The sequence below is a fragment of the Grammomys surdaster genome, unplaced genomic scaffold (genome assembly GCF_004785775.1).
Source record: "Grammomys surdaster isolate TR1022 unplaced genomic scaffold, NIH_TR_1.0 125739, whole genome shotgun sequence".
NCBI classification, from domain to species: domain Eukaryota; kingdom Metazoa; phylum Chordata; class Mammalia; order Rodentia; family Muridae; genus Grammomys; species Grammomys surdaster.
The window spans coordinates 1,092,667-1,107,969 of record NW_021620571.1 but is presented as its reverse complement, the minus strand read 5'-3'; the positions used below and the strand labels follow the sequence as shown (position 1 = coordinate 1,107,969).

At 43.2% G+C, this 15,303-nt stretch overlaps 1 protein-coding gene across 1 annotated transcript in view; it reads right to left on the bottom strand.

Annotated features, from left to right (window-relative positions):
- The window catches only part of Fto (FTO alpha-ketoglutarate dependent dioxygenase), a 348,908-nt gene that overhangs the window by 173,926 nt on the left and 159,679 nt on the right, over positions 1 to 15,303 (bottom strand). The window contains exon 7 of the mRNA XM_028788217.1: positions 12,507 to 12,626. Within this exon, the coding sequence (XP_028644050.1) occupies positions 12,507 to 12,626 (120 nt within the window). The remainder of the gene's footprint in view (positions 1 to 12,506; positions 12,627 to 15,303) is intronic.

The following is a 15,303-nucleotide window of genomic DNA, read 5'->3' as shown; positions in this document are numbered from 1 at the left end:
TTTTCACCAAAGGACAACGTCAGATGGATCATCACTCCAGCTGTTTCTTGGAGCCTGGCACCTGAGTGTAAATATCACCTACAGTGCTATTCAATAACATCAGAGCACAGAATGAACGCTGCAGGCAGGCCTTGGAAGAAATTAAACAATACCAAACATCTCTATTACCTGTTCCTTGGGAATGAGAAAGAAATAAAGGGATATCAGAGAAGAGGAATTTTCTGAGAAGCCTGAAACCCATTTGTTCTCCAGAGAATTATACTGTAGGGCAACTCATAAGGGTTCTGGTAAAATGAAACAGTAGCCCTATAATGTCGTTTCTGTCTCACTCTTACCTAAGGAGAAAGGGTCTTTTTAATTAACCCCAGACCTTAGGTTCCTAAAGAGAATCAGAGTAAAGGCAATCTTGAGCCGCTCAGGGCTGAGCAAGCTGAAGCTTCCTGGTGACTCAAGAGTCAACAGTGTGTGCCTTAGAAGGAGTAAGAGCGGCACAGAGGGACCACAGTGAGCTGGAGCAGAGACCCACACACACATACCACTGGGAGACTGGGAGAGCAGCAGCCACTCACATTACGACTAGCACCTCCGTCTTTCACGCACTATCACCAATGTGCCAGACTGCAATTGCAAACACGGGCAGCACCGAGTCTAGTCCCAGAAGAGAATGAGCCCGTTCTGCAATGTTACCATGCCTGCTATCCTGAAACAAATCAAGGAACTCAGGAATGGCCATTCGTGATATTTCATTATTCTTCTATGCAGGCACCGAGTCCTCCAGACGGTCATCATCACTGAGGAGATGCATCTCCTCCATCACAATTCCAACCGTTTAGGGGCCATGCACATACACTGAAGGGAACCTGCAAGTAGCTCACAGACAGGAAGATCTGCTTCTAAACAAGGTTTAAAATTATTACTTTGATGTGCAGTTAATGGGAGGGAAATAAAAAGAAACTTGGTAAGGAAAAATACCCCAGTTTGTTTGTAATTCGTATCCTGACAATGTAGAGTTGCTTGTTAGCTGTGTTTAGGGTAAAGACCAATTGTGAAACTGGGAAAAAAATAATATGATCTGACTTATTTCCCAAGCAAAACCTTTCCAAACACAAGGTAAACTGTTCTCCGATCTATTCTTAGTTGCACATACTTGCACTTCGTGACCAATGACTTTGAAAGTCATTATGGAGGAGAGGACTGTACTTCGAAAAAAAAAATGCATTAGAAAAAAAAGGGCCCATGCTAATCTTTCTCATCTTATCTGTCGCTGGCCGACTCACACAAAACAAACTCCATGAAGTCTAATCAAGTTCACAAGAATAGAATGTTTTCCTGCCTACTGCATCTCCGCTCTGGCCATCTTTGAATATCTTCCGCTCGTCTCCATCTATCAGAATCCTTCGTTTCCCCACAGGCCTGTGTCAGACTCTGCCTTTCTCCTTTGATTTTCCTCCCGCTGAATCACTTACTGCCTCTCGCCTTATCAGCCTGGGAGACCTGAGTCCCAGTTCTTTGTACAACTCCCCTTATCTGGACGACATGGAGCAGATGTATGATTAAGTGGCGAGATGGAGACAGAACATTTCTCTTCTGATGTCACAATATTAAAATAGATTTCAAAGAAAAGTATTGCCCGATTTTTAGGTTATCATTCATGCAAATATCTGAGGAGCATGGAATTATAAAAGTAAGTATATAAGGGAAGGTTCTGAATTTTCAGATTTGAAATATTGAAATTAAGTGTTAACATGTTAAGTCATTTATGAGAAGCTTCATTTTCAATTTCTAGTTAGTTCTCAGATCAATCAATAAAAAGGTCAAGTTCCTTCATGCTCATATTTGCATGCCAAGATGCAATCAAGGTTATTCCAATCTACCTGGAAAATGCTGCTTAATTAACACAGATCCTTTCTTTCATTAAGAGAAGGAAGAAGAAGAGGAGGAAGAGGAGAAGGAAGAGGAGGAAAGGAAGGAAAAGGAGAAAGAGAATAAGATTGATCCTAAGATTCCCATTAGCCACCCTGTACTGCTTCAGGCAGGCTATGAGGACAGTATGTTTATTCTGTCTCTGGCTGAGGATGAAGGGGCAATAGATGGTACACTCAAAACAACATAAGAAGACCTGGTCAGAAGTGGCAGACACAATTCATTTTTTTTTTCCTCTTTCCTCCTCAACAAAATGGTTGGAAGAGGGTAGGGGGAAGGGAGATAGGAAAAGGGGGAGGAGACCCACCTTCAGTGTCATTTCTATCAAAACCTTATAAAGCTTGGATCATCTGACTTCACCTAAGAAGCCAGGTCCATTTCCTGTACTGAGACAGCACAGTAGTTCTGTGGCTCATAAAATTATGGCCCAACTTTTCCCTTTGTTCCAGCAAAAGACTTCCTTGAGAAAGCAGTAATCCTTTAAAGCTTCCCAGTGCAAAGGTCTCCCCTGGTTTGTATTCCCCCATCCCCATCCCCCAGAGGAAAAGCTCAGTCACATCACAAGGCATGTCTTGGTTCCAAGCTGCACCGGAGCTCAAGGCTCCTGGTGAGGAAAGAAAACTGGTCATTTGAACATCCTTTCTTGGGATCTGTCTGAAGTGTAGACAAGCAGCAAAGATGAATATTAATATGCCTTCCATCATCAAAAGCTATTGCATACCCAAAGGATGATAAATATTTTAATCAGTTTTCAGCTTGTCTGGCGGAAGTCAGTTTATTCCTTGGGGGTTTTCCTAGTTCTGTGCCCAAAACCTGTCCAGCGCATGCCGCTTTCTCTGTATTTTTAAATTAACCACAACAAAGTTCAAGATTTGCTACAGAAGTTGTTTAATTTTGACATGATTTTACTCTATTGCATTTTTTTTTTAAGAGTAGGGAACTCTAAGACATGAATGATGCCAAGAAAGAAGACAAAGCACTGCCTTCTTAAGTTGTGGCAACACAATGACTCTGGGAAACTAAAAGCCTATTTCTCTCTTTAAACAAAAAAAACATATTTACACAAGTCATTTGCCAGTGATTTCTCAATCTCCTCAGCTAGAAATGCCAAAGGCACACAACCTGTCTCTGTACTCTCACACTGTGGTCTCAAAGCTGCTGCACAGGCAGATGGCTGTCGGCGTTGTCCTGAGGACCCTCTAAGTGGAGAACCTATTCTAAAAAATCCCTTTTAATTAGGAGGTAATTTTGAGGGAACTTACTAGAGGCCAGGCTTCCCCACACAGTGGGACGGATCAGTACACCGACCTCACCTTTAGTTCTTCCTTCTGCAAGTGTACCGTAAGCACCTACTGTGTGCCAGCATACCAGCATACCAAGAGCTGGGAATATAAGTAAAGCTGTCAGCTCCTCTGCTGCCCAGTGAGAAGGGAGGCTGGATTGAGTTGGAATGGACGCTAAAGAAATTCCCTAGCTAACAGTGAGGTGCTAGGAGCAAGCAGAGAGGGCAAGGTACCCCGCATGGACAGTGAACTCAGCCAGAGAAGCTCTCTCCAAGGATGAGACAATGTGCAGTGAAGGAATGGGAAAAGAAAAGTAGAGAATATTCCAGGGGCAAAAATAAACACAAAGACAGTGGCAGAAGAGTGGGTTCTGCAGCTCAGAAAGCCACTCAAGGAAGATGGATTTCTGAGTGCCATGGGAGGTCTGGACCAGGCCAATGACTTTCATTTTAAAGGAGTCCTAGCTGAAGATGGAGAACTGGTACAGTTTACTAGACACTGGAAGGCTGGTTACAGGAAGTTCCCATAGCGGCTAAGCTGCGTTCACAGGAGGTGGTGAAGGCTGGTCAGGTGACGAGGGTATTTGGAAAAGAGAGCTTTTCTAGACTTGGAGTTACAGCTTAGGCTGAACAATTGGATACTCAGTTATTAACCTGGGAGACCTGGGAGAGGGCTCAGGGATTTGAGATGTACCTTATCTGAAGCACTTGCTACAGGGTGGCGTCCACCTATCCCAACTACTATACAGTGCCTGGGATATGACTCTCCAGTGCCTAGGAAACATGGATTTACTGTGGGCGTCATCGGTTGTCCTAGTGCTACTTTCTACGAAGCTAACTGCTACCTGCATCAACAGTTCAGGGTGGTGGCTCTCAACTTTCCTAGTGCTGTGTCCCTTAATACAGTCCACATGCTGTGGTGACCCCCAGCCATAAAATTATTTTCTTGCTACTTCATAACTGTAAATTTTCTCCTGTTGTAAATTGTAATGTAAATATTTTCAGAAATGGAGATTTTTTTCCAAAGGGGTTACAAACTACAGGGTAAGAAGAACTGGTTTAGGGGCCTTAAATAAAATGCAACCTCTTAGTTCCCCCAAACATCTGTTAACATCTGATGAGTAGTTATGGGTATTTTGTAATTCCTCATTTAAATTAGCAATGCTTAAGTAACAGGGCTTGACATTACACTATCAAGAAACCAGGAGCTCCAAGTCACTACAGCTAAAGCAGATATGACTTCATAACCCCCAATTCTTCATTTGCAAGCTAATTTTGTTAACCAATCAAAACCAAGCAGGGGATCATCTATCTGAGCCTTTGATACATACTGAGAAAATATTTACAAGTGAGATGGTCACAGGTGGTTCCAGATGAGGCTGTGATCAGGGAGCGAAAATGAAATCATAATTTACTTGTTAGGTAAAAATGGAATTAAAGCCATCACTGAGCAGTGGTTACAGAGGTGTTTTCAGGAGAACCAAAGGGCAGCATCTCACAGCCTCTTTCTGAAGAGTGCAGGCTCATTACTTTTCAGGTGTTGATGAGGAAAAGCAGGATTGTGGTTATACCACCCTTGATGTGTGGGACAGGCAACCTCATGTGCTCCTGTAGCTCTCAGAGAAGCGAGGGTTTTAGCAGTGTGAGCACATTTTCCATAGGGACACTTTTGCAAACTATGACAAGATTCCCAGTCCCACCCCACAAATATGTAACACTCCGCGGATGGGAACATTGCAAGAGGAGCATTGTGCTCCATGTGGCTGTGAGTCCTGTTGGCTCTGGGATAGAAGTGGGGGTGGAGGTAGAACCGCAACAGATAACTCTGAGCAAGGGGAGTCACATCAACCTCTAGAACCCCTATTCTGGTTGCACTGTGTAGTTAAGTCTACAAGCTCTCTCTGGAGATCACTATAACAACATTCTTCAGAAGGCAACAGTTTTGGGGACCACTCATTAGCTAACTTGGGGATTAAAAGAAAAAACAAATGTAGATAATATTCCAGTAAACGGGGACAGCATCTTGGGCGAGGTTGCTTCCTATTCAAAGCTGTGGGCTTGCAGCCTTGTTTACTTATTTTTACAACATTTCATTCTCCGTGCTGTGATTGACTTGGGACACAACACAAGTTGTTTTCCAGCAGGTGAAAGACAGACCAGAGAGTAATTCAAGGAACACTCCGCCAAGCCCTCTAACAAACCACTGGAGGGAAGACGGTACATGATGTGTTAGCCTTTGTCTTTCTTGGGAAAAATGGAAATTGCTGACATAGCAGTCTGGGATCCGGGTTTCTGAATTCACACATGTGTGTTATGGCCTGCTTGTCAAAGTGACCCAAAATAGAGGCTACCACAGTTCCTGAAGGCGTAGTGGGAAAGATTTTTTTTTTAAACCCTTTACCCAGATTTGAATTTCATAGTACTGAAAAACATTTAAAACAAGAGAATATATCTGTAGGTTTTGTTTTGTTTTAACAAATATAATATATAAAAACTGTGTCTGTGCCTTGCATGTGTCTGTGCCATGCATGTGTGTGCATCTGTGCCATGCTTATGTGTCTGTGCCATGCATGTATGTCTGTGTCACTCATGTGTGCATCTGTGCCATGCGTGTGTGTGTGTGTGTGTGTGCCATGCATGTATGTACTTAATGAAGGTGGACAAAATGTGTCAAATGCTCTGGTGTCAAGGTGCAAACAGAAACCCTGCCTGATTATCTCAGGTTTTCTCTCTGGCACTAACAGGGGTTAAGAGAGACGGCATGCTTTCACTTGGCATTTCCAAGCTCCTATCACATTTTCTATGACTTGAGTCTTGCTCTTGTGTTTAGAACAGAGGTGGAAGCCGAGTCCTCTGAGTGTCCCTTGCACGTTCTAACACAGGGCACTTGAAGGCTCTGCTCATACCGTTCATGCAAGGGTTAAGAACAGAAAAGTCTACCACTGGCCGGCTCTGATGTTCCTGGAGATACTGTCACTGGATGTATCCTCAGTAGAATTCTATTCAACACCTCTGTCTTTAAGTACAAAGCTGCAGGCTGTAGCAGCTTTAAGAAACATAAGTACCCCTTTTTTCTGCACACAGTATCTGTGTGTGAAATTCTCTAAAGGGGTTTAAGTATTTACCCTGAACACTATCAGCCGCTTTCTAAATTTTTCCTTATCCAGTTGCAAAACACTTCAAAGAGAATCACAAACACGGGCTTTTGTGCCTCCCATGCACACTCTGCTTGGGAGGCTTAAGTCTGAATTCTCTTGGAATTGTATTATTTCCCCCGCCCCCGAAAAGGACAGGGCACACACACTTAGGAAAAAAGAAATCATTACTAAGTCTGTAGCAGCTGGGGGCAGGAGCTGTTCTAAGAGAGACTCAAAAATCTATCAAGAACCCAAAACACTTTAGAAAGGAGTTCAATGTTAAATTACATATAAGACGACCTCCCTCCCTCCAGGTATTTTTGCTTTTAGAACAGAACCGTGGGAAACGGGAGCTGAGGGGTAGGTCCAAAAAGCCAAGTGAATGTCTTAAGGATCACTAAAAATGTAAGTCAGAGGTTGTAGCTTTTCCCAATTTCCAAAGATAAACACAAAGGCCCTGAAATACTGTGTTCCAGAATTTGAATTATTGGGTGCTTCTAACTGTTTAACCTGCTTCCAATCTGGGCTTATCTTGAGCCACTCGGCAATGTCCCAGTCAAAAGAGGGAGAGGGGAATTTAAATCTTGATTGAAAACCACCAGGCATTTCATACCAGTTCTTAAATTACTAAAATATTCTCTGCTCCTAAATTAGAAATACTGACCCTAGGGATGGCAAGATAGCTCAGCGGTTAAGAGCTTGTTGGGCTCTTGCAGAGGACCCAGGTTCAAATCCCAGCACCCATGCTGGTTGGCTCACAACCACCTCTAACTTCAGCTCCAGAAGGAGCTGGCCCTGGCCTCTGAAGGTACCTGCATTCATGTGTACAAATTCACACACTGACAATACACACAATTCAGGATGAAAATAAATATAAAAATGAAAATAGAAATGTTGAAAAATGAGGAGACAAGGTTATATTAGCATGTGTAATTTAGTATTCACAGGAATACTTATGGGGCGAGGAAAATATATATATATTTAAATATGTATCTCAGTGATTTTACCATTAATATGACTCTGAAATATTATTTATATTTTATTGTTATATTCCTCAGGCCCCCTAAAATCTTTAATTTAGGAGGAATTTTAATATGAATTTTAATATAAGTTGTTATCTAAATAGCATTATGTTTGATATATACTTCAGCACATAAGAAGCAGCCTTGTTCTTCTGTTCACTTATAAAGAACTTTACTCACAGCTACAGTGACAGCTTCATTAACCTTTCCCCAAACAAATAAACACAATTGCTCTTTGCCTCACTCATTCCGGGCAACTGTGAGAGCCACAGACAGAGGACCCGGCCCTGCAGCAGCAGGCTGCCTCCAGAACAAGTTTCCTGATGATTTGTGCAGACCACAGTGACAAGCACAGAAGCATGACTCACCTGGAATTAAACTATTATAAATAACTTGTCAGGGATGCCTTTACATTCTGAAGAACATTTCACTGTTAAAACTTTAACAACAAGAACCTGGTTATGTTATGAAATGAAACACTCACTCCTTTGCCACATCTCTCTGCTCTCCTGAGCCAAATTCTAACATAAATGGGCAAATTAAATGTAGCCTATAGCTTACCTAACATAATTACATGTTGTATTTTACACTGATTCAAAACGGATACACTAAAATAATCCAGCCTTTGCTCGCAGCCACTACAGTCAGCAAAGGTTATTAAGGCCAATCGCCAACCAAGCACAGGCTGCTACTGTAGCACTGGAACTGCTGGGACAGGGAATGGTCAAAAGCACGGAGGATAAGCAGGAGCCACTCTCTCCCTCCAAAGGGAAAGCAACAGCAATAAAGCGCATGAAAAACTCCCCCGCAGTACAGGAGGCACCAGCTCTTCTCAGGGCGCCTCCTCGGAAGCTCCTCCGGAATAATTCCTCTGGATTGTACAAAATAGAGGTTTTTAAGGTCAAAAGGAAATGAGTAAATGTCATCAATTTAGAGGATTTCAGCCCCGGCATTCTTCTCAGTCTCGCCGTGAATTTGATAGTGTTAAAACATTTTTATAGGTAAAATAAATGTCAGTTTTGCAAAGAGCGATATCAACCCCTGGGAGACAAATGGCCTATCCACTGAATCTCAGGCTACGGCGAGACGGCGCTGCCTCACAGGAGACTTGAGCTTTTCATACTCCTCTTTAGCTGGCAAGAAAAGCTTGTACGGTTTCTTTCAAATGCTAACTCTCCTGTCCTGAAGTGTCTCCTCATAATATGATAATCTTGGATGAGAGGTAGTGGGTTGGCTGAAAAAACATAATAAGACACAAATATGTGACTAGTGTTCAACTGTTAGGATGCTTCTTGAGTGGAGAGCAAAGAAGGCAAGAAAGGTGTGACTGTAGTACCAAGGGTCAGGAAGCTCTCGGCTCAACGCTCCATAAATTCGCCAAGTAATATTCAGAGGAGAGATGATGTTTTATCAGAATGTCATTCAAATATAAGGTTTAACATTTACATCACAAGAGCAAGCACACAAACTGTCCTCCCTCCGGGAGAGAAGCGGTAAGAATAAGCAGTGAGCCAGGGCATGCTTGCTGGGACAGGGCGTAGGGAGCAGAGGCCAGGGGAGTCTACATATAGCTGACTAAACTTTCTGAAATATGTGGCTGGTTATGACATGTGCAGCAATTACCACTAATGGGGGAACAGGTATTTCAAAATTCATTTTCCATTCTCCCATAGGCTTCTGGAGACAACCCCTCCCAAGCACATGAGAAAAAGGACAGAAAGACAGACAGAAATTATAGCACACACCTCTTCCCTGGTACAAGGGCCATCAAAGGGCGCTTTACTCATAAGCAAAAGGGAGAAACCAATTCGTGCACTGCCCAAGGTGGCAGGAGGTTTTCTTTTCCTCACTCAAAAGGATGGACGTGTGCTACAGAACAGACAAAGATGCACTGATCAAAGACACCTATTCCCAACATCCACTCCATTACTCAATAATGTGAGAAGATAACAAGGAATCACTTGTCTAAAATCATAATTTGGAGTAATATATTTCATGGAAGAAAAGTTTGAACAATCAAGAAATGTCCTTTCGATTAGCTTAATTCCACAGAACCTAAATGTGCACCAAACACTGCATTTTTGAAGTGAAATTGCTGTTGCATCTGTGAACCCACAACTGATTTCCTGTGTTATGGAATCTTGAAGATTACAGCTAACTTGAAGCAACAGGGGTAATTCTTGGCAGTTAATGGGACATTTATATGCATTTTCCTGAAAGGCAGCATCTTGGGACCTCCAACTGGCAGCTCAACATTGCCCCCTACTGCTTACAAGTTAAACCAAAGAGCCGGAGCCAGGCTGACAGAGCCAGGCTGACAGAGCCAGGCTCACCAGCCAATGCCTATCTAGCCCCAGTACCCAAATACCACATGGCATCGCACTAAGAGCCACAGAGCCAGGGACTTTTCCAAAGATTATTCTCTGCTGTCTCTTTCAATAGCAAAAATAATTTATCATGAATTTATTAGAAATCTTTTTTTTTAAAGGCCTAAAGCAATGCTTCAACTTAATTTAGAAGAAACATCCCTTTTATCTTGGCCCCATCCTTCACTCTGCTGATAATGATCCAACTGTGGCATGCAGGGAAGACACTGAAACATTGATTTTCTTTTTCTTTTTTTTTTTTCTTCAGTAAAGAACAGAGCCCTGGAAAGTTCTCCAGATTGCTACTCCTTTAGAGTTTTGTTTTGTTTTGGATTTCTTTCTCTCTCTTTTCTTTATTTTTTTTTCCAGTATAAAATATAATAAAAAGATTCTTCCTTTAACTGATTACCACTCCTACCAAATGTGTGTGCTCGTATATTGAGACTGACACACATCTACAGTCATCTGTCCTCAGTGAATTAATAATGACCATCGCTGTGTGATCAAAAGACTAAACATTTCACTTGGGGGCGGGGTGGAATACTTCTAAAATAGAAACTTTTTAAAACTTTTTTTTTAATTGCTGGAGAGAGAGCTTAGTAGTTAGAAAGCACTGGCTGCTCTTCCAGAGGACCCAGGTTCAATTCCCAGCACCCACATGGCAGATCACAACTGTCTGTTAAGTCCAGTTCTAGGAGATCAGACACTCTCACACAAATACATGCAGGCAAAGTACCAATGTACATAAAATGAAAAATAAATGAATAAAAAATTTATTTCACAAAATTACTGAGTTCTTTTCTTACCTATTTCTAAGTCTTAATTTACAACTTGATAAGATTATACTTTCAACATTAGGTTGACATCTAACAATTTGGCCTCAGCACACAGAATCCTAAGTGCCTATGTAAAATGAACAAAAACCAAAAGTTCACACAAGTGAAGTTGCACACATCCTATAAAAACAGCATTTCGTCCCCAGGCTTGGCTCAGGAACAGAGCTAGCCAGGCAGAGAGGGGATCTTCATCATCTCCAAGCTGGCTACACAGTGCTCTGTACTAACCCAGGGCTCGGGGAAACTGCCTTTGGGATTATTAACACACTAGGAGAGCAATGGTGCCTCTTTCCCAGAGGCTAATCCTTGCAAAGGGAAGTCTGAATGATCTCAGAGATGTGCATTCTGATGCACACTCTTCAGCTGAGGCCTTCATACTTAGAACTTGATATTTTCATAAGACAGGGATTACTGAAGATATAATGTTATCAAATGATATCAAAGATATAATCTTTATCAAAACAATAACACTAAGTTGGCTGGCTAAGTGGACACTTTTGGAGGTGACAGACAGATCTCAGTGTGGGCTAGGACTGTACTCCACAGGTATATATTTACTTCTCAGCACATCAAACTGTGTGCTTGATGCTTGTTTAGCTTCCTGGATGTCAACTCTAGGTCCATGAAACAATATGGGTGGGGACTGGCGACCGCTGTGCACCCTGCAGACGAGTCACTGCTCTCCGAACCCTTCAAACGCTCTGAAGTGTCACTCTCCAGAGGTCGGCAGGCTTTTATCGCCTTTCCTCTACATTCCAAGCCAAGCCTTTGGAGGCAGATCAGTGAGCCGACAAAGGGCAAGAAGCCTAGAGCAGGCCTTCTAGAGTTCAAATCCCAGCTCTCCCACCTATTAGCTGGTGACCTTGGGAAAGTTACATAAAGTTTTGGGCTCCTGTCTCCTGATAGTAAAAGTGAGACAAAAGTCATGCCTATCACATGGGGTCACCAGGACATTACGTGAGTTCTCAGTACTCATAGAATCTTTAGTAGTCATGAAAACACCATGCAAGCATTTGCTGTTGCTATTGTTATCCAAGCCGAGGCTCCTCAAGTGGCTTCTACCTGCCACCTAGCTGGCATGTCCATAAGTGTTCTGACTTCTGATCTTGTTTCCATAGTTCCTAGACCTATGGTTTCTCCCCAGATAGCCCAGCCCATCCTCTCCTCTCCTCATGGCCCTCCATCGAGACCAGCACCTTCCTAGCATCAGTGGTAATGACCTGAACCTGACACGGCTCTGAACCGTGTGCACGCATGTAGAGGTGTGGAGACCCTGAGAGTACATTTTCTCCTTCCATGGTGTCCTTGCTCATCCATCACAACCCTCGTTATACCTTGTTGGTCCCAAGGCATAAAACCCAGGTTGTCAGGTTTGGTGACAACATTCTTTACAACTCTGACCCATCTTTCCAGACCGTGACTTTTTATTGTTTTTAGGCCCCCACCATGGTTTTATTTTAGCTATAGTAGTACATGGTGACATCCACTTCTCTCTTTGCTAAACCGCTCAGCTACGGTGAGTAAAAGCATGTGCACTCTACAGCTTGGCAGCCCGGGCTTTCATCTGAGCCATCTACTTAGTAGCTCTGGACAAGCATCTAACTTCTCTCTACCTGAGCTCTCAATCTGTACGTTAGGGCTCACAGTGCTCTCCACGTCAATTGATGTAAGGATGAAACCACAAACGAATGCGAGGTGCTCTTGGTACCCGGTTCTCATGCTGTGTCCCAGCTCATGTCTAGGGGAGTGCCTTCTGTGAAGAACATCAGAAATGTTTCCTGAAACGGACTGAGGCATTACTGACAGAATTGCAGGCTGCTCCCATTACAGGAGATAGCCTAGCACAGCCGTTTAGACTGACAACCTACGTGGAAATTAGACGGCTGGAGGTGTGCACAGCGCAGTGCCCCAGAGACCGCGCTCAGACCTCATACACTTACCACAGTCTCCATCTTCTTCCACAGCCCCTCCAGCTGGGCCATGGGCTCACACCACCAATCAGTGCAGAGTTTGTATCGATTTCCTTGAAACCAGAACTGCCGCAGCCACTCAAACTCGACCTGTGGACCAGAACAAGAAGGTGGTGGTTATAATGTCCTTGAGATAGACCAACAAGGACAAGGGCTTCCCTGCTCAAAGTCTCCTTTAGCAACTTAATAGACAGAGGGTGAGAGAGGTGAGAAAAGCTTGACCTAAGTAGCTCCCGACACATCCTGGGATCTCCAGAGCATTCTGAAAGCCAGGAAAATGGAGCTTGCAGAGTTGAGGGCCTGCTAGGATGGCAGCTCAGGTCAGGCTACATGTTTTAAGCATAGGGAATAAATATTCAGATCCGCCGGATAAGCAGCATCCACTGTGTGCAATGGAAAATCATAACAGAGTAGTTAAACATCCTTAGTAAAAGCTAAGAAGGCCATGACATAGACAGATACTGAAAGTATCATGTGCCGATTTCTTAGACTGAAAATGAAGAACTTACCCAAGGGCCAGGAGAAGCTGGTGACCTTAGTCGCATAAGCAAACAATATATAATTAGTTATAGAGGCAGTCAACATCCTATGCAGCCATTAAGGTTCTCACTTGGTGACTCAGTAAAGGCCAATTACAATAGGCAGGCAGCAGCAAAGGCTGAAGGCACTCTTCAAGGTTCTTTTCTGTGATGCTACTAAGCTGTTTGCGTTGACCTCCTCCTCCTACCCACAGGATGTATATAATCACACCTTTTCCAGGCTCAGTCCTGCCCTACAGGCACAGCTACAGCTACAATATTAGTAGGAGTAGGAACCCAGGGTGAAGCCAAACATCCCTTCCCATTTCTGGGTTTCAGAAGAATAGAGGCTCCGAGACTAGAAAAACACAAGAAGGAGCCTGAAGACATTTTGCTGTCAAACTGGAGCCAAAATGCAGGACAGGAGATGAGGAGATAAAGCCAGGACCCAAGGGGATAGGGGAGAGCAGCTCACCTCTCAGAGGCCAAGGGGGGGCTAGGGGCAGCATTTGGGATGGAAATAAATAATTTTTTAAAACTGCATTTAGATTAAGTACAGAGATCGATGAGCTTATAAATGGACAGATATATGTAAAACTTACATAGTCACAACTGCCACAATCAACATGACATAGCCATAGCCATGAAAATATATCATGAACTCCTATTTTCTCGGGCCACTTCCAACACCCAGCCCTGGTCTGAGCAGCTCTGTCTATATGTTAATTTCCTGGAATGTCAAATGAACAATATTTGTGAATTAAAAAAAAAAAGTCAGGCCCAGGATATAGTTTCTGACTGGATGATCTATCTCAAAGTCCCTTTCTGCTCAAGCAAGTTCAGGCTTCGGTGTCTGATCCTTGCAATGGCAACAATCTCAATGCATACAGATCAGAGTCTGACCAACACTTTACACATGAGTCTTCTATGGCTTGTCTTCCACTTGAACATCAAACTACAGCATCAAAGCATACCTCCATTCCACCCCAAACTCCTTTTGACTTTTGCCGTCCAAAAAAGGGTCCAGCCACCCCAGGTGCATACTATGACGTCTGCTTTGCAGAGTGATCACGTTCCACTCAGAGCTGAGCTACTGTCATCATGTTCTGTGAGCACAGAAGACTTCCATTTGTCTCTCCACAATGGACTTCCATGAGGCAAACAAAAAGCAACTTGTGAAGATTAGCAACGGTGAAAACGGCTCAAGAAAGAAACTGGAGAAGACCTAGTTTAATGGAAAGGTTTCGGTTTACGCTAAATAAATGTTTGTTTGATGTGTAGAACTGATTTCAGCTAAAGCTGTTTAAACAAAACAAAACAGGAATGTGGGCAACATTAAGACAGTTGCTAAACCTTTCTCTGTGGCATTAAAAGGCAGTGGTTAACAGAAGGTAAATCTTTGTACTTTGAAAGGAGGATGAATACGGCCACAGTTCAACTTTAGTGAAGATCCAGGTTTAGCAGCACATCTACTGCAAGAGAAATGAGAGAGCCTTTTAAAGGGCTGCACATGAAGATGCTCACACTGTCAGACAGCCTGTTGGCAGAGCCTCAAGCCTGACTGTGGGGAGAGGTAAGATGCTCTCCAACACCTCCCCTACCCTCATGCTGCTTATTACTATAGAGGAGCACAAAACTTGGAAGCCTCAATCACCCTGAAATAGAGGGAATAAAAAGACTACTGTGTGCAGTAAGTCCGTCAACCTATTAAGGCACCAGACTGTACTTCCGTGGAGAACTTGGAAGCAGGAAGATGGCCATGGAGGACTTGGCCATAGCACAAGGAAGCAAAGGCAGGGCCTGGCCACGCTGACAAATACAACCTTCTCTTCATCCTCAGACATCTCACTTTTTGTTCAGCCTTTCAAGCTGCGTGTGAGCCCCGGAACCCACACAGTGGAAGGAGACAACTGATCCCTCTGACCTCCACACACATGCCATGGCCTGAGTGCTTCCAACCTCCAATAAAAAAAAAATAAGTGTAGCAACTTCTTTCTCCTCCTCTTCCTCCTCCTCCTCCTCTTCCTCCTCTTTCTCCTCTTCCTCCTCATCCTCCTCCTCTTCCTCCTCCTCCTCCTTTTATTTTCCTTCTTCTTCAGAATCGGGATTCTGGATATTCAGGAAAGATAGACAACTAGGAACCATTTCCTTATAATGGATAAATTCCCAGCATATATGAGCTACCAAAATTAAATCAAGAAGATATAAAACAAGTTAAATCCATAAAAAGCAATGAAATTGATGAAGTA